Source organism: Myxine glutinosa, chromosome 3, assembly GCF_964187855.1.
Source record: "Myxine glutinosa chromosome 3, kmMyxGlut1.1, whole genome shotgun sequence".
Taxonomy (NCBI): Eukaryota; Metazoa; Chordata; class Myxini; order Myxiniformes; family Myxinidae; genus Myxine; species Myxine glutinosa.
In genome coordinates, this window is record NC_136263.1 from 32,646,240 (window position 1) to 32,665,442 (window position 19,203).

A 19,203-nucleotide genomic window follows, 5' to 3' on the forward strand; every position below is an offset into this window, starting at 1 on the left:
ATCAAGACTCTCTGCTCACCTTCACTCATTCATTCCTCTTTTCTCCCCGCCTCTGGAACAAACTCCCTCACTCTCTTCAATCCCACTCCTCCCTCCAGGTCTTTAAAACAGCTGTTCACCACCATCTCTTATCTTCCCCCATCCAAAACCTTGATCTTTTCTACCCCCACTAATTTCACCCCAGATCCACTTTTTTGAAATTCCAACTTCTTTCCTGGAAGTCCTTGCAGTGTCCATATGTTTTATACCTCTCCCACCTCCCCCCAAGCCCTCTCCCTCCCACAGATCTCCCGATGTCCCTGCTCTCAAATGTTGTGTTTGTGTGCTTCCCCTTCTCTCCCAATTTGTCTACCGCTCCCCCTATTATATAATTTGTCTGTTTGATTTGTTTGTGTGATAAATGTTAGCTCTTTCACGAATGAGCCTCGATTCTGTATACCAAAAAAAAGAAAACAAAAAAGAAAAAAAAATACTACGATGCTTATTGCAATAGCCTTAAAACAACTCCACAATAAAATTTACAACAAAAAAAAAATTCCTCAACGAGAGAAGCATGTCTGTACCTCGTCATCATGTGACGACTAAAGGATGACACGATGATGTCCTGCACCATTTACCATGTGATAATTGATGGGGAATAAAGTTACTCAGGGATGTTGACATCATTCCAAGGAGAAAAGGTCAATGTATTTACTATAACCCCCCAATGCTACTGGGTTAGCCACTCAATCCATATTCAGGAAGCCGCTTTAACAGAATTCCTGATTATATCACAAGTCACTGGAAAGCTGTCAAGTACATGGATGAACGTTATCATTTCCACACTTATGAGGCAGACTTTCACGCCACAACATCTCATGAGTCAAGGTTAAAAAGGCCAATGAAGATTTAGGCAATAACACTTCCACAGACAGAATATAGAGGTTCGTAACAATCAAAAACTTCTAAAACCTGAAAAATAGACTTGAATGAATGAATGAATGAATGATCGTTTTAAGGCCATTTTCCCCGCTAGAGCGGGGGTTAGCCTTGCAGGCCCCATGACAATCATGGTTCCCTGTTTGAGGCAATGTTTTTATGGCCGGATGCCCTTCCTGATGCCAACCCTTATAGTCGCCTCTTACGACACGCAGGGATACGGTGTACCTATTCTAAACCGGGGTACACACCGGGTACTTAATACCGGGTACTTAAGACTAAATATACGATAATCAAGCAAATGTGATAATGTGCATAATATGTCTAACCTGAAGAAGGGGCGGCTGGAATGCATAATTCCTTCATTGGAACCATCATTGGCATTTGTAAAGAGTATTTCCCAATCATCTGGTAGTGATGCTGGTTCAACCGCATAACTATGATTCTGAGCAGTGATGAAGCAGCGGTTGGTGCCCACATGCAAACAAGGCTGGTTGTGTCCTCGATTGCCGTACCTGCAAAGTGATACCTTGCAAATAATGTCACCTTTGATTGAAGCACAAAATAAATATCGCATAGAGAAAATACCTTGTACTCCAATATACTACAATATATGATTCTGGGTCATGTATCTCGGTTGATTAAATTACCTTAGCAGGATGACATTGTTAAAGAAAAACAAACATTTCCCACATGATAATCTTGCAATGGTCCTGCTTAAATGTAATCTTGTTAACCTCAATCCCGAGGTGAATAAACTAGTGGTAGACCGACATCTGACATTTTGAGGTTATCTGCATCGACCAATGATGGCGCAGATATGGTCGATATTGGAAGGTAAAAAAAAAAGAAGATTTTGGACTGTTTTTAAAGAGTACACCAAATAACTCCCAGAGGAAGTGGCAGGAAGGGTCAGGTTATCCTATGTAGGGTATATATATTAAAGTAGATCTAGGCTCAGGCCCAGCCATCTGTGGTGGCCACGATAAGCATATAGAATGAATGAATGATCGTTTTAAGGCCATTTTCCCTGCTAGAGCGGGGGTTAGCCATGTGGACCCCATGAGAATCATGGTTCCCTGTTTGAGGCAATGTTTTCATGGCCAGATGCCCTTCCTGACGCCAACCCTTAATAATAATAATAATAATTCATTTATTTTGTATAGCGCTTTTCCAGAAGCCCAAAGGCGCTTTGACAGAGTGGAAAACATAATGCATAACAATACATGAAAACAACAATTGCAAAAAGACAAGAATCAATAGGGAAATATCACCCTTAGTCACCTCTTACGATGCGCAGGGATACAGTGTACCTATTCTAAATCGGGGTACACACCGGGATCATTCATCCCAGCAAGCTGGTACTCAATTTGCCGACCTCGGAAGGATGACAGGCTGAGTCAACCCCCCTGGCGTTAATTCAGCGATCGACGAGGATTCGAACTCAGGATCCTAGGATCCCAGGGATAAGCATATAGAATGCCTAAATGTTGGGTTTTCTTCAAATTTATTTCAGTTTAGTGTTAAACAGCAGTAGTGACTGCTTAAAAATGTAATCACACACGTTTATGGTTCATAATATTTTTAAAAATTCCCTATAATAAAATTTACTTCCATAAGGTTGTTGGGGGCAATATCACACTTCACAAACATAGGGGCAATACCCCTGGTGCTCACGCATAGAATAAACAGTATACTGCACTGACTAAAGGTATTTTAAACCCATTTCAATGGTTGCTAGAAGACAGGGCAGCATGTAGAATCATACCAACACAATCATAAGACTTAAAACAAACAAATAAAAAATACATATTTTGGGGGGAAACCCCTGCCCCCCACCCTCCCACCCCATTTTTTCCAGTGCCTTGAACAAACATTGGTACATCACGGATGATGATGGTTGTGGTGATGTTTCATCAAAATTGTGTGTGTAGGTTCTGAGAAAAAAGCAAATACCTATTCTGGGGGGGGGGGGGGGGCAAGCCCCCCATCGACCACCTTAAACCCAGATTTTAAAAATGCCAGGAACAAACTTTGTTACATCACGGGTGATTAAGGTTGTGGTCAGGTTAAATCAGAATTGCTTGTGTAGTTTCTGAGAAGAAAGCAAATACCTATTTTGGGGGGCAGCCCCCGTAGATCCCCAAAGGGGAAGATTTTTTTAATGCCGTGAACAAACTTCGATACATCACGGGTGTTGAAGGTTGTGGTCAAGTTTCATCGAAATAGTGTGTGTAGTTTCAGAGGAAAAAGCAAATTCCTATTTTGGGGGGGTCAAACCTGGATCCACTTGGACCCCCAGTAAACCCCCTTAAACCATGATTTTTTTAATGCCTTGAACAAACTTTAGTCACAACACAACAAATATCACTTGTGTCAAATTTGGTCACAATCCCTTCAGCGGTTTCGGAGAAGAACTTTGAAGTGTTTATACACGCCTGTGTTTGTTGCTTCTGATTTCCATTGACTTTGTTTGGGTCGAATGTTACTCACATTGAGGTATACTGAAAAATCTAATCAATGTCGAATAAAAATTATTGATATAGACAAATCAAGTCTGTCAGCACACATGCTATTCGGTTCCCCCAAAAATAGCGTCACATAATTTTTGAACGGCCCCATATTGGGGTTAAACAATCCATGACTGTGCACTGCATTAGCTTGTTCTGATAACCCAACCCTAACAACTCATGGCGGAAGCTGTGATGGGTGAGAGGTTTTGAGTTAATCTTTTCATAGCGCGTTTCCCAATCATGCTGTTCATCTTTTAAGAGTGCTTTAAATCCGCATTTCCCGATCGGCCCTTTACCGGATTTTGTCGCAGGTTGTGACGACAGTGTGGTCATTCTTGTTATTATTAAATTGTTTAATCATATAAATATATCAGTATTATAATCACTCAGCCCCCCATAGGCCATGCCTAAAGGATTTCTTTCAGTTTAGTGTTAAACAGTAGTAGTGACTGCTTAAAAATGTAATCATACACGTTTATGGTTTATAATATATATTTTTAATTCCCTATCATAAAATTTACTTCCATAAGGGTGCCCCCGTGCTCTCTAAATATCGGTATCGGCATTGGCCTTGAAAAATTCAGATCATTATTCCCCAGAAATAATATCCACCCAACTACAGTAATGAAAAAATAATTATGAAAAAGTTTCAAATAATTATTTTTAATGAGGTCGATCAAGTGCAGATATAATAAGTACAACGGCGTTTCTTACTTCATCTTGTACGTCGATGCTCCAGCAGCCAAAGAGATGATTTGATGGCCCAAGCAAATGCCAAAGATAGGCCTCTGAAAGTGTTCATCCAATAGGAAGTTACGAATATTCTCTATGGTCGCTTGGCAGAGAGAAGGGTCCCCTGGTCCATTACTGAGAAGTAGTCCATCAAACTCTGCCAACACACAAAATACATGATTACATTTAGAAAATCAAAACAAAATAATGAAATCAATGACATTGTATGTGCTGTTGTAACGAGTCAGCTGTGTAAATAAAATAGCAATGTGACCAAATTCCCTCCCGCCCCACTAAACAATTCTTATTGTCAGTGCTGCAAGGAGTCGTGACAACCCACAGGACGCACTCACATCACCACCCCAAAAAAGGTTGCCACCACACTCCCGAGTCGTGCAGAGTCGGTTGTAGCCTGGATTCTGAGCGGTTGGATAAAATAACCGCTCCACCAAATATAAATTAAACTGAACTCATGCAACAATTTTGGTCATCTAAAACCAGCTCGTTATTTACAATTTACACTATTTATCCAAAGTACCTTAAATCTATCCTTAATGTAACAATAACATGTACACAAAAACAAAAGTTCACAAAATGTGCCAGCGCAATCTCAGAATTCTGAAACCAGGGCAGTATGTGGGCACATAGAGACGTCGTATCAACTTGAAGGTGTGAGCAGTCGAGGAAGCCACAAGTAATGTACAATGAAGCAGATGATGATCACCTCAACAATGTAGCGAGCAATAGAGGAAGTTGCCAATTTACAGAAGGCCCAGCAGGATACCACGAGCCTTGTAGATACAGTACACCCTAATATGCTTACGTTGTGTCTCATCATTGTCTTAGCTCAACAAATCGATTTCCGTCTCTCGTGCCCTGCTTCTCTGGTTCACAAATTATTATGTCTTGTGATCTTAGTCTGCCCGAGACTATCAAAAGCCAATCAAATGGCTACCCATTAGCCTCCAAAGCCACAACTAATCAGGGCGGGCCTGGGCATATACACCACATAAATGTTCGCTTTTACCGAGATTATCAACTTGGTTGTCATTTCTCTAATCTGTTGTCCACATACACCGTTTTATTAAAATAAAAATTAGCCCCTTAGTGGGCTGACAGTCATCTCGAGGTTGAAGTTCAGACTTCTGCCGATTTTCGACCGACAACCCCCTCCCCTCCCCCGATCCACTGAGAGCCCCCTGGACCAAAATCGAAATATCTGAGGCTGAGCAATCCTGCAGACCATCGAGTAGAAGGGCTGTATCGGGTTTCAAAGCAATCGGTTGGTAAATAATTAAGGGAAGAGTAAGGACCCAAAGTTTCAGGGTGTGACCTCCCCCCCCCCCCCTTCACCCCTGGGAGCCCCCATGGTCCGAAATGGAAAACTTAAAATCGAAAAATCTAAGACCAAGCAATCATGCGGACCACAGAGTAGATGAGCTGTGTCGAGTTTCAGAGCAATCGGTTGGTAAATAATTGAGGGAAGAGCAGGGATCCGAAGTTTCAGGGTTTAATGCCCCTTCCCCCCCCTCAACCTCCCCAACCCAACCCCCCGGAGCCAACCCCAACCCCCCGGAGCCCCCATGGCCCGAAATCGAAGAATTGAAGCCTGTGCGATTGTGTGAGCGGGCCACTGTCTTGTATTCATGTGTCAAGTCTCAGACCAATCAGGTCCGTGAGAAAAGGGAGGAGTAACAAAAATAGCAAAAAGTTAACGGACAACCGGATGGATGGACAAATGCACATCGCGACCCATTTTATAAGTTCATCTCCAAGTTTCGAGATGAGATGACCTAATAAATTGTTAAGCTTTATAGTGCAATTTGTCAGAGGTAGGTGGCTGTGTCATTGGTAGTATAAAAGGACCATGCTGGTGGAAAGTGCAGCAAACTGTGAAGGGGGGCATATCCAATCACACACCACCAGCCAAATGGGTGTGCATTTTGTGCGTCTGTTCCCCTCAGTGGCATGTACTTTTGACCTCATCCCTTAATCCTGCACCTCTCTGAACCTTTCCACAATGACAGGTCCCTGCATCTGCTTCTTGTACTAATGACTACTCCATTCCGCAACTCACTTGAACTCTTGAGAATTTTCTTACAGCGGAATTTTGCAGCCTAGGGCTGCCCGGACTATACCATGGTGGCTCCACTCATTGGATGAACCGACGGAACCTGCTGCATGTTTCAAGCATAAAATAACCAGCGCTTGAAGAGAGAGTGCTCATTGTTGAAGGTTGTCATCATACTAGATTTGCTGCCAAAACCATCATCTTCAGCGTCGTGGTGGCAATACCGGAGTCGAGTCGGGTGGTTGAGCAAGGTTGAGTCGAGAGGAATCGAGTCGGAGCTGGTGCTGGGTTCAGAGGTCCGTGTTGGGAGCTGTATTTGGGCTGGCATTGCCTTCCTGTGACTTCCTGCTTCAGGACTGTCGAGACCTGGGTATATACATCCAGCTTCGTGCACAATTCCCCAAACCCAAGGGGGTTTCACCCCAAGTCGATTCAAAGACTCATTTACCAGTGACTTACTTCAACCCTTTTTCCCCTTCAGATGTCTGTTTCGTCTTAGAGTCTCACCTTCCCACTTCATGGTCAACTTATGGGTAGATTAGGATAATAAATTTTGTTTGACCATTCTGTGAAGTTTCCATGGCCCTAAATTTCATTTGGAGTTCTTCAATGTTGGGTGCAACTTCTTTACTGTGTGAACCTTGTATAAATCTGCCAACCAGGCTGGTCTCATCGGCTCCCATGTATACTAACTAACACACAATAGGTTTCAAAAACACGTAACAGTACATTAGTGTTACTTTGCTGTTGTTTTTTTGATGATATTTTGGAATACAATATCTGGTAGAATGTGAGAGCTAAACACACTGAGAAAACAGAGAAGTACAGCATAAAGGAACTTTGCTATAACATTTATTCACAACAATGTATTACATACTACAAACTAGAACAGCACTAAGTAGAGAGCATACCTCCGCCAGGCTGAACAGTTTATGTTTTGTATCCCACTAATAGGCCGAATCTGGATTCGGACCTGAACCAAAATGTAATCAGCTTGTTCTTGTCACCTAACCAACTCGTCCACCAAGTTTAGTCATAACTTGTCCATAACGTTTTTAAATATCATGTTATATATCGCTATTTGCCCGATCTCTCAATGGTGAAGAATCACTTAAAAATTAAATAATTATCATATCCGAATCCATATTCAGATCTTCACCAAAATCGAATCGATTCTTCCTCATCACACACCCAACCTCTCCGCCAAGTTTCGTCCAAATCCGTCCATAACTTTTTGAGATATCCTGCTATGTATCGTTTTTGGCCCTATTTTTGGCACAATGTTGTGAATAAATGTTAATATGACATTTGTTTCGTCATTTGACCTTTCGTTTTTTTGCAATATGCAAATGAGCTAATTAGACAAAAATATGCATAATTAGCATACCTTAATAAACATATATCCAGGTTATACATATACTGAAACGCAACAGAAACTTACCACCTTTGAAACCTTTAAATATCAACAATAACACTGCGTGTAGTAAATGTGTGAACTTATTTGTGGACAATAGTGTCCTCACTTTCAGACAAAACGGTCACGGATGGTCACTTGAACCTTCAATGGTCACTTCATAGCACAGCTGTTGAACAGCCGTTTTGACTGTCAGTGATTAGCCAAGGGGTACGGGATGATTTTAATGAGCTGCACCTGATGTCTTGATATTGGCTTTAAAAAGGCCAGTGCAAAATGGGCATTTCAATCAACATGCCACGATTGTCAAGGGATCAACGGCAGCGTGCCGTGGGCATGCTGCAAGGCGGACTGAGCTACCGTGAGGTGGCACGTCGCCTTGGCTGTTCACACCAGACGATATCGGCCCTGGTGGACAGAGACACCCTCCACAACTCTGCAGATGACAGACCTCGATCAGGGAGGCCAAGAGTCACCACTGCAAGGCAGGACAGGCAGATGGTCCGAAGTCACCTGCGGGATCGATTCCGTCCAGCATCCCGCACTGCGGCAGAAACTCCGGGGCGTGCAAACCCACGGATCTCCAATGATACTGCACGAAGACGACTGCATGACTATGGTCTGACTGCCAGAAGACCATACAGAGGCCCCGTGATGACGGCTGATATGGCTGCCCACACCATCACACTTGGGCCACCCCACCTGTTGGCTTGACGCACGCAACAATCGGCATATCGCTCGCCAGTTCTTCTCCAGACACGCTCACGCCCATCAGGACTGTCCACACAGAACCTTGACTCATCGCTGAAAGCGACCTCGTTCCACTGCGCCAAGGTCCACCGCTGATGCTGCTGGCACCATCTCTGTCGGTTGCGGCGATGGGCAGCCGTCATCACGGGGCCTCTGTATGGTCTTCTGGCAGTCAGACCATAGTCATGCAGTCGTCTTCGTGCAGTATCATTGGAGATCCGTGGGTTTGCACGCCCCGGAGTTTCTGCCGCAGTGCGGGATGCTGGACGGAATCGATCCCGCAGGTGACTTCGGACCATCTGCCTGTCCTGCCTTGCAGTGGTGACTCTTGGCCTCCCTGATCGAGGTCTGTCATCTGCAGAGTTGTGGAGGGTGTCTCTGTCCACCAGGGCCGATATCGTCTGGTGTGAACAGCCAAGGCGACGTGCCACCTCACGGTAGCTCAGTCCGCCTTGCAGCATGCCCACGGCACGCTGCCGTTGATCCCTTGACAATCGTGGCATGTTGATTGAAATGCCCATTTTGCACTGGCCTTTTTAAAGCCAATACCAAGACATCACGTGCAGCTCATTAAAATCATCCCATACCCCTTGGCTAATCACTGACAGTCAAAACGGCTGTTCAACAGCTGTGCTATGAAGTGACCATTGAAGGTTCAAGTGACCATCCGTGACCGTTTTGTCTGACAGTGAGGACACTATGTCCACAAATAAGTTCACACATTTACTACACGCAGTGTTATTGTTGATATTTAAAGGTTTCAAAGGTGGTAAGTTTATTTTGCGTTTCAGTATATAATGGCTAGTACATCCCGTCTCAAGAAAATGTTAATTGTTCGTAATTAATCACAAATGTATCCTGGGTCCTATTAGCTGACTGATGTTGTCAATATTCTTGTGACTCTTGTGACCTTGAACTAAGGTCAAAGTTCAAAGAGCATATTTTGGCCACAATTCTGCATTACCATGATTGTGTTCCGATGTGTATCTAATGGTTATTGTTGACACACATTGTAAAAGTTTTGGCACTGAGTAATTTAGAAACATGTTTTTGCTTTTAGATTCTTATATTGTTCACAACAAAGGACATAACTGAGACTGAGTCAAAATAATTATTAAATGTGTATGAATGATAAAACGTTTTGTTAATACAACAACACAACAACATGCAATTTAAGGCCATTTTCCCTGCTAGAGCGGGGGTTAGCCTTGCAGTCCCCATGACAATCTTCTCCATTTTGCCCTATTTTCTGCATCTCTCCTTGTTAACCCCCTTGCCCACATTTCTTCTTCCACCATCTTTACCCAAGTCATTCTCGGTCTTCCCCGTCCTCTACTTCCTTCCACATTCTATTCCATCACTCTTCTCAACCAGTCACTTTCATCCTTCCTCAACACATGACCAAACCATCTCAACCTGTTCCTCTTCACAGCATCAATCACAGGCTCCATTCCCATCATCTTTCGCAATTCATCATTTGTCTTCCTCTCTCTCAACGATACTCCGCACATCCATCGAACCATTCGCATTTCCACCCTTTCCAACCTTCGTTGCTGCTCTACGTTCATTACCCATGTCTCGCTCCCATAAATCATAACACTTCTCACACATGCAGCATACACCTTTCCCTTCAGCTTCAACGACACTCCCCTCCTCATCAGCATGCCACTCAGTTCCCGAAACTTCTTCCATGCACATCTCACTCGAGCAACCGTTGCCGAGTCTGATCCACCTTCTCCATTCAGCATGTCTCCGAGGGAGCAAAATGTTTTCACACCTTCCAGCTTCATGCCGTCTCCAAGATCCAACTCAACATTTCCTCCATCTGCAGCTCCCTCTGTGCACACCTTACATTTGAATGTAGCTGCCACACTGGTTAATGACCCTCTCAGACCACGCCATTTTTGAGGAACCCACTCAGCGCACATTGTACATTGAATGGAGTTCACTCCGACACCCTTCCTGCACACAGCACATGGCCACTTCCCAGTTCTTTCCACCTCACCACATGCTTTACCACTTGCCATCACCTTCGTCTTTCAGATATTCACCTTCAGACCTTTTGTCTCCATACATTCCTTCCACTTGTTCATCTTTTCCTTCAGTTCATCCATACTTTCCGCAATCAACACCAGATCATCTGCATACAACAACTCCCATGGTAAGCCCTCCTTTAGGTTCTGAACCAGCACCTCCATCACAGCTACAAATAGTAGTGGACTTAGTACCGACCCCTGATGCACTCCCACCTTCACCTCAAACTCACCACTGTTCCCGTCCTTCGTCCTTACAGCCGTGCGCGCTCTTTTGTACATTGCCATCACTACTCTGATCAACCATTCCTCCACTCCTAACTTCCTCATTGCCCATGTCAATACTTTGTGTGGAACCCCATCGAATGCTTTCTCCAGATCAACAAACCCAAGAAACAACTTCTTCCTCTTCTCCATGTTAGTGGGGCGGCTTAGCCCAAATATTCAAAAGAATTGTGCATTTTGTGATACAAGCACCAAATTTGGCACAAATGTACATTAATATGTTGCGAACATTTTCAGATATTGGGCCACTTGAAATTCCGTAATTTTTTTTTTCAAATTTTTTCAAATTTCGTAATTTCAAATTTTTCGGGTGACATTTCGGTCTTCGAGGCCGGCCGATAGGCAAAGTGTGACCGGAAGGGACGAGGTTCTCCTGACCACGTGGCCCTCGATCTGGGAAGCGAGAGGCGTTCCATTAGTGGACGCGCCCCTCACGCCCGACTTTTGGGCGGCCCCGGCAGGCCGTTTGTTTTGACGTTCCGTGACAGGCCCCGCACCCCCACCTCCGGGCCGACCGGAAGCTTGTGCTGAGTACATCATACCTGAACAACTCAGTGAGGCAGAACACAGCAGTGCACACCAGGGTGACCCCTTCAGTGCATAAACCAATTAACATGTCCACTGCAGGGCATATAGAAATGAAGTTATTTTCTGCATATAATAATAATATAAGTTCAGTTCTATATAACAATTTCTGTTATCACCACTACCACTACAACTACCACTACTACAAGCTTTGTCTGGAATTTTGTGGACTAACAGACAAACAGACATACAGACAAGCTGGGATCAAAACATTACCTCCTTCCACCATTGAGTGTAGAGGTAAACATCATGGAAATTATATCATGCCCTAGATTTAATTCATGCTTACCCGTGTATTTGCTTCACTGGTTCACAAGGTCTTTTGCATACATGTAATTCAGACTCTCGTCTTCATTGCTGACCACACAATGTTCGCAACATATTAATGTACATTTGTGCCAAATTTGGTGCTTGTATCACAAAATGCACAATTCTTTTGAATATTTGGGCTAAGCCGCCCCACTATATCGGCCGGCCTCGAAGACCGAAATTGTGACGGTGTCACCCGAAAAATTTGAAATTACGAAATTTGAAAAAATTTGAAAAAGAAAATTACGGAATTTCAAGTGGCTCAATATCTGAAAATGTTCGCAACATATTAATGTACATTTGTGCCAAATTTGGTGCTTGTATCACAAAATGCACAACAGGTTTGCTATGCTGCTACACTATGTACTTCTCCTGCAACTGCCTCACAATAAAAAGCACGTCTGTCGTTCCTCTTCCTGGCATAAATCCAAACTGCATTTCGTCGATCTTCACTTTCTTCCTTATCCTCCTCTCCAACACCCTTTCCAATACCTTCATTCCATGCTCCAATAACTTTATCGCTCGGTACGAGCCACACTCTAGAGGGTCACCTTTCCCCTTGTATAGAGGGACGAGGGTACTCAGTTCCCAATCCACTGGAATGCGGCCTTCTTTCACCGCCAGATTACAGATCTCTGTCATTGTCATCACACCCCAACTTCCTGCTGTGTTCAACATATCTCCCACAACTCCCGTCGGCCCTCCCGCTTTTCTTCTCTTCATTGCTTTTATCGCTTCCTCAACTTCCTTCTCAGTTATCTTCTCTGCCGGTCCTAAAACTGGGTTACTCTCTATGTTGCCATCCCATTCATTCTCTGTATTCAACAGCATTTCCATATATCTTTTCCATCTTCCTTTAATTCCATCTGGGTCCACAACGATTTGTCCCACTTCATCCTTCAAGCAACTCACCCCCATCACATCACACCTCTCTTTCGCTATCTGCTTTGCAATCCTGAATACTGCTCTCTGACCCTCTTCCGAATCCAAGCGTTCTCCGAACATTTTCCTACATGCCTCCTGCGCCTTTGCTACCTCTTTCTTTGCAGCCTTCTTGGCTGCCTTATAACTTTCATGCTCTGCTGTTTCTGCTCCCGTACCCTTTGCCTTCTGCCACTCCTTGAACTTCTTCCTCTTCTCGTCAATCTTCTTTCCAACTTCATCATCCCACCACCATGTTTCCGGGTGCCTCGGTGGTCCTTTTGTCCATCCACATACCTCACCAACGGCTCCCAACAGACTTTCTTTCATTGACATCCAACCACTTTCAAGCTCAACCACATCATCCTCTACCATACTCAGCCTCTCTTTTAATGCCTCCCTCACTGTCACCTCTTTCAACCTCCACACCTTCATTCTCGGTTGGTACTTCACCCGCCGAGCTCTCCTCGCACCTTTCACCCTTGTGTCGCAGACAACCAAGTGGTGCTGTGAAACAGCCTCCTCCCCCGGGATCACCTTTGTGTCCCGGACCCTTTGTTAATGAGGCAAAATATGAAATAGTGGAGTTAATTGGGACATACTATCTGTCGCTAAATTAAATATTTTTTTCAAATTGATGAATTAAAATATCATTTACAAAGTACGTTCGATCCAAGTTATCATTTGAAAGTATTAAATAATTTGACTTACCAATGGGCACTAATAAAAATCAAGGTATGAATGAGGTTGACTGCAGACCTACATGTAGATACAACAGGTCATTGTATCTTACAAAAGCATTAATTCTTTATCTTAACAGGATTGAAGTCCTTCCCTGAAAAGATCAAACAAAGTGATTTGGACATCTGCCAGAATCAATTTTGTGTTTTTAGGCAACAAATTAAATGTTAAAAATACTAACAATGGCTAAAAACCCAACCAACATGAGCAAATGAGCATGATGAATGAACAGTATAAAGAAAAGCATTGGGAACTTGAATCCAAAAATCAATATTCTAGACATCTGACTTATTTTGCTTGATCGCATCACATGGTTAAAATGACATTTGACATTTCACCTTGGGTCAAGGTAAGTAAAGTCAAGTACATGTCAAAGGTCAGTTAATATCAAGAACATGTCAACAGAAAACAATAAGCAACATATTTTTCCAGTTTAGGATCCAGCAGAACACATTTGAGATGGTAACTAATGATTGGCATTCAATAATAATGCGAAGTGATGGGATTTACGTGTATGGTGAAGACTATATGTTAATTATGCATATTTTTTCTCTAATTAGGTCATTTGCTTATTAATTTGCATATTGCAAACATCTGAGAGGGCAAATGACAAAACAAATGTCATAATCAATGTTCCTTGTGAAATTTGCCACATTTTGGTACCAAGGTCGATATACTTTGAATGAAGTATGGTCACTGGAATGACGTTTGAACTTGAGTCAAGGTCACTAAAGGTCAACAGCATAAAATGGCGACATCATTTTTCCGATTAGTAGGACCCAGTAGAATACATTTATAGCGGTTGCCCAAAATTAACATGAACTGCACACGAACTTGAAATTAAGTACATAGGCCCCCCCACTACTACCTGCTTTTATGGAGAATGCTGACATAGTGCCTCAGTGCATCCAAATATTGCTTACCAATATCAGACAAGCAGAAATTCCATGGTACAAGGTGCACGCTCACTCCTCGGCATGCCAAACAACGGATTTGGTTGTACTTCACACCACAGTCCACCAACACAATCTTCAACTCTCCAGAAGGATTAAATACTCGAACTTCCTGGTGAAGGAAAATAAGAACGTTTTTAAAATGCTACTTTTGGTGGTACAATGAGGTCATTCAACAAGTGTGCTGACCAAATGTCGGAATGCCAGTCCCGAAAGGTTATTTCTCGCTGAATGTACACAATTACCGATGACAGCTCACGATGTAACAAAATAGGACCGTGGGTCCCGACGCACACCTGGATCAGGAGCAACAGTAACTCAAACTCCCCGCAGACCCCTTTAAAGCCTGATTTTTTTAATGCCATGAACAAACTTGAGTTGCAACATACCATATATAATTTTAGCCTAGTTTGGTCACAATCCCATCAGCAGTTTCGGAGAAGTTGCAAGTTTTACAGATTGGTATTTTACGATGCGCAATCCCATAAGCTCCCCGGATCTACGTTTGAGGTGAGCTAAAAACCATGGACATATACAAAGAAACTTTGGGAATCATGATAACCTGCTTCATTGGAATGGATGAGGAAACTTCAAAAGAAAGACCATCAAAGTACTTCATAGTTTAACAACACACCTTTGTAGAAACCTCTTTCACAAGATTGACAGCATTGGGGTTCCAATAGGATGTTTGTGTTTCATCATCTCCATCCAGGACTATTTTTCCAAGAAGAGTTCCTGAATCTCTAATATGGACCGTTAGTGCCCGCGAGTCAATACCTGAAAGGAGAGAGGAAGTGGAAAGCAAATTGAAATGAGCAAGTACTCATAATATCATTGGCTATCACAGAAACATTTACTCCTTCTTATCATAATACTATCCCAAATAGGGGATGGGATGGAGAGGAAGAGTGGAGGGGGAAAGAGGGGGAATACCAGAGGCACCAATAAGGCACCCTGTGTTTGGAGAGAACTAAAGAGGTTCAAAATCATTTTCAATGTTTTCATGTACCATCCTTTTCTCCAATAATCAACAAATTACTTGAACAACATATATAAACTAGATAGCTGTGATCGGTCGACACAGCACAAAGACTTCCACAGCACGACGAAGGCACATATAGATATAGACAACTGGTAATACATATTTCCCCCACCGCCTACCCGCCCCACCCCCCATAAAAGCAGGACATCACGGACACCAACACTATAAACACTAAATTTCTCCCTCCAGGAATCACGATAATGGAAAAATTAAATAATGGAAAAATTAAATAATTGAAAATTGGAAATATTTAAATAATTGGGGAAAATTGAAAATTAAATAATTTTAAATTAAATAATCGGAAATTGAAAATTTGACTAGTGAAATAAATCAAAATTTAAAAATGGGGAAATCATTATTCGCGGGACACCATGGACACCAAGACTGAACACTTAACGCCTTAGGCCTCTGGGAACAATAGTTACATACAATTCACATCTTGGGATCTTTCGAGAGGATTCCTGGTTAGTGCAAGTGACAAACAAACCCTGTAGAGCAGGAATCCCTTCTTGGCGCAACCATGCTCCGAGTGAATGTGTTGCACTCCAATGACTGTACTCCTCGGAATACTTTGCCACGATCAATGCTGCCACATGGATACGGAACGACTCGAACCACTGTGAAAGATAAACCAAATGCATTATTACGCTCAAAGAACTGATGAAAGTGAAAGTACACCGCAAGATGGAAAACCAAATACATTTTCTACTTAAAGGGAAGGGGAACCCAAACGCCAAAATGTTTTTCTGAAAACCATAAATTACGATACCAAAAAAAATAAAAAAATATATATATACACAAAGAATTAAGTTAAGCACCCCCCCCCCCGTTTTTTTACAACCTCGCACATTACAAGTTTGTTGTCGTCAAAACAGTGTAATATACCCATGATATTGCTATATTTTCTGGAGAAGTGATATTATGGTCACATAAAAACATAACAATCATGCCGTTTTCAATATTTTATTCTGAATAATTTAAGGTGAAATTTTTTGGGAATTTTAGGCATATTTGCACCTCAATTTAAGTATGGAGCTATAGGTCCATCACGGACAGTGTGGATGACGTTTATGTTTTCTAACGTACAGTCATTGTTCTGAGAAGACCTCTAGCGATCTTTGCGTCAATAACGTGTGTAGGACCCACGTGATCGGATCACTGACTCAACCCTACGTCTCATAGACCCTGTAAGCCGTCGTATGCGTTGCTGTGGCAGGTTGTTCCATTCCCGATGTAATGCACGTTCCAATTCATCCAGATTGGCTATTGGAGGGACCATCTTCGCAATTTGTCGTCCCAACATGTCCCAAACGTGCTCGAGGGGGTTCAGGTCAGGACTGTACGCAGGCCAGGGGATGGTTGTCACAGCACCTTGCTCCAGCAAGGCTCGGACGCGTCTCGCACGGTGAGGCCTGGCGTTGTCATCCATGAAGATGGGTCTGCTGGCGAGGGTGTGGTCATCGAAGTGCGGGATTACGGTGGTATTCAGGATTTCCTCGGCATATCGCTCTCCGTTGAGGTTACCTCGCACAGTTATCAGGTCCAACTTACAGTCATGGGAGAAGCATCCCCAGACCATAATCGAGCCACCACCAAAGGGTACCGTTGGTTGAATGTTTTTAGGTGCATACGCAGTGTTTTTGTGGCGCCACACCCGAACACGCCCATCTGTCACGTACAGCAAGAACCGGCTTTCATCCGACCAATGAACTCGCCTCCAAGACCGGATGTTCCATCCACGTCGCGCTAGGCACCATGCCAAACGCTCCCTCTGATGTCGTTCGAGTAGCCTTGGACGCTTGATCACTCGTCTTGACCTTAAACCGGCCGATTTCAGGCGGTTCCTCACGGTACGGTGACATAGCCTTCTGTTGGGCAGCCAGTTGTCCTTCAGGAAATGGCTCGAGGCGAAGGGATATCGTCGCACCAGTCTCAAAAGCGCTCTATCTTGGCGGACTGTTGTCACGCGAGGTCTTCCAGACCTTGGGCGGTCCTTCACCGCATCCGTTTCCTGGTGTTTCTGCACCAACCGACCGATCACCGAATGGTGGTAACCAAACGTTCGAGCTACAGCTTTTCTGGACATTCCGGACTCGATCATGCCTATTATCCGCCATCGTTCTCCGTCCGACAACCGTCTACGAGCCACCATTACGAGAAAATGACCATGTAACCCCCACACGAGCTCAGGCGTGACTTGCAATAACCCGTGATGATAGTGCATTTACAGAAAATCACGACCACGTGGATGATAACACGTGCTGCACGAGCGATGGGCGTCACAGATGAGTGCACTCATCTGCATTTCATCAATGGATAATTGCTAATGTCATACCAATCATTATTTGATCTCACATACCTTAGAATATATGCCAATGTATACATATACACAAAGAATATATATTAGGGGGTGCTTACCTTAATTCGTTGTGTAGGGGTGCTTAACTTAATTCTTTGTGTATATATATATATCTGAAGTATTTACCACCTTAATGCACATAAACAGCATTGCACACCTTGGGTCAGCAGGACAAAAGCCGGTCGCCCTATTAGTGCAGGAACCACATTGGAAAAAGTGCCTTATTTAGTGATTCCGTTCACGCATCAGTGTATATACCTGAAACCTATATAGTTTGGTGGAGAGGTCCTATGGGCAGTAGATATGCCCGGTTTTAATTTTAGATAGGTGTGCATTACCGATTTATAAGCATTTTGCTGATTCATTTGTGTACACTATTTCCACCACTTACTGAATTTGGTATAACGTATCTACATGGACAAATATACAGCATGGGTAGCTTTGTATGGTATCAAATTGACCGGAAAGACATACTGCACACATAGAGTACCACCATAAGGCCTTATCCTAGCTGTTCATTCTTCAAGCCACCAAAAACTTCAAAATTTTGTCAAAATTCCGTTTCAGTTTAGGTTCTAGTCCCCCATCATTTTGTTCATAACCCCAAAAGTATATGACCGATTTATATGTTTGATACACCAAAATCATCCCCATTTATTACCCTTCAAAATAAGATCACATAATCAAGAAATGTATACCATTAATAAACTCTCAGTGAAGCAAAACTAAGGCTACCCCCTTATTTTTCATGAAAACGAAAATGTCCATATGGCATACATATATCATGTACATACATATGTTTTCAGATCTGGCGCCCGGTTCATTCCAGACTATCACATACTAACCTGTGTATTCATTTTACTTATTCTTTAGAATCTAATTACATTTTTTATCAGCGGCAAAAGGTGAATAAATTTTCGTTTAATTGTAAATCAATGACCTAGATATGTTTATTATTATACTTTTCGTTTGTATTGCAGTACGTTGAAACCGGTGTCCTGCTGCTCTGCTGCTGATGAATCCTACTCCCTAGTAACCATGGCGTCTAGCACGGAACAGGAGGAGATTATTGAGCCTACAGCGGTGATGCCTGTTAAAAAGCGCAAGTTACAGACGAATTGGTTAAAATGCCTATTCTGCCAAGGTACTGACGGTTTGTCTAACGCTAGTCATCAGGGCGTTGCGAAAGTATGTTCAGCCCTTCAAGATACAATTCAGATTGAAACCACTGACATCACAAAACGACTGCAATCAGAAGCAACAACAACAAATCTCAGTGATAAATAGGCAAAATGGCACAAAAACTGTTATGCTTCATTCACATTTCTTCTTCATTCTTGAAGTGAAAATCTTGAAAAATCACTTCTTCATTCTTGCTTCATTCACAAACCAAACCAACATTGACCTTGTCAAGAAACGCTACATGGAAGCCACTGCTGCAGTAGATGCGGGTGATGCGAGTTCAAGCACAAAACCACTGACAGGCACAGTAATACGTAAGGTTGACTGGAAGTAGTGTATTTATTGCCAGAGTCGTAAGCGTGAAAAAGTACACCAAGTCCAGTCAGATGAAGTAG

The 19,203-nt window shown here is 43.0% G+C and overlaps 1 protein-coding gene across 1 annotated transcript in view; it reads right to left on the bottom strand.

Moving 5' to 3' along the window:
• The window catches only part of LOC137423697 (multifunctional protein CAD), a 155,840-nt gene that overhangs the window by 125,855 nt on the left and 10,782 nt on the right, over positions 1–19,203 (bottom strand). The window contains 5 exon segments of the mRNA XM_078773801.1: positions 1,248–1,433; positions 4,146–4,320; positions 14,196–14,337; positions 14,860–15,002; positions 15,755–15,884. Coding sequence (XP_078629927.1) covers positions 1,248–1,433; positions 4,146–4,320; positions 14,196–14,337; positions 14,860–15,002; positions 15,755–15,884 — 776 coding nt within the window.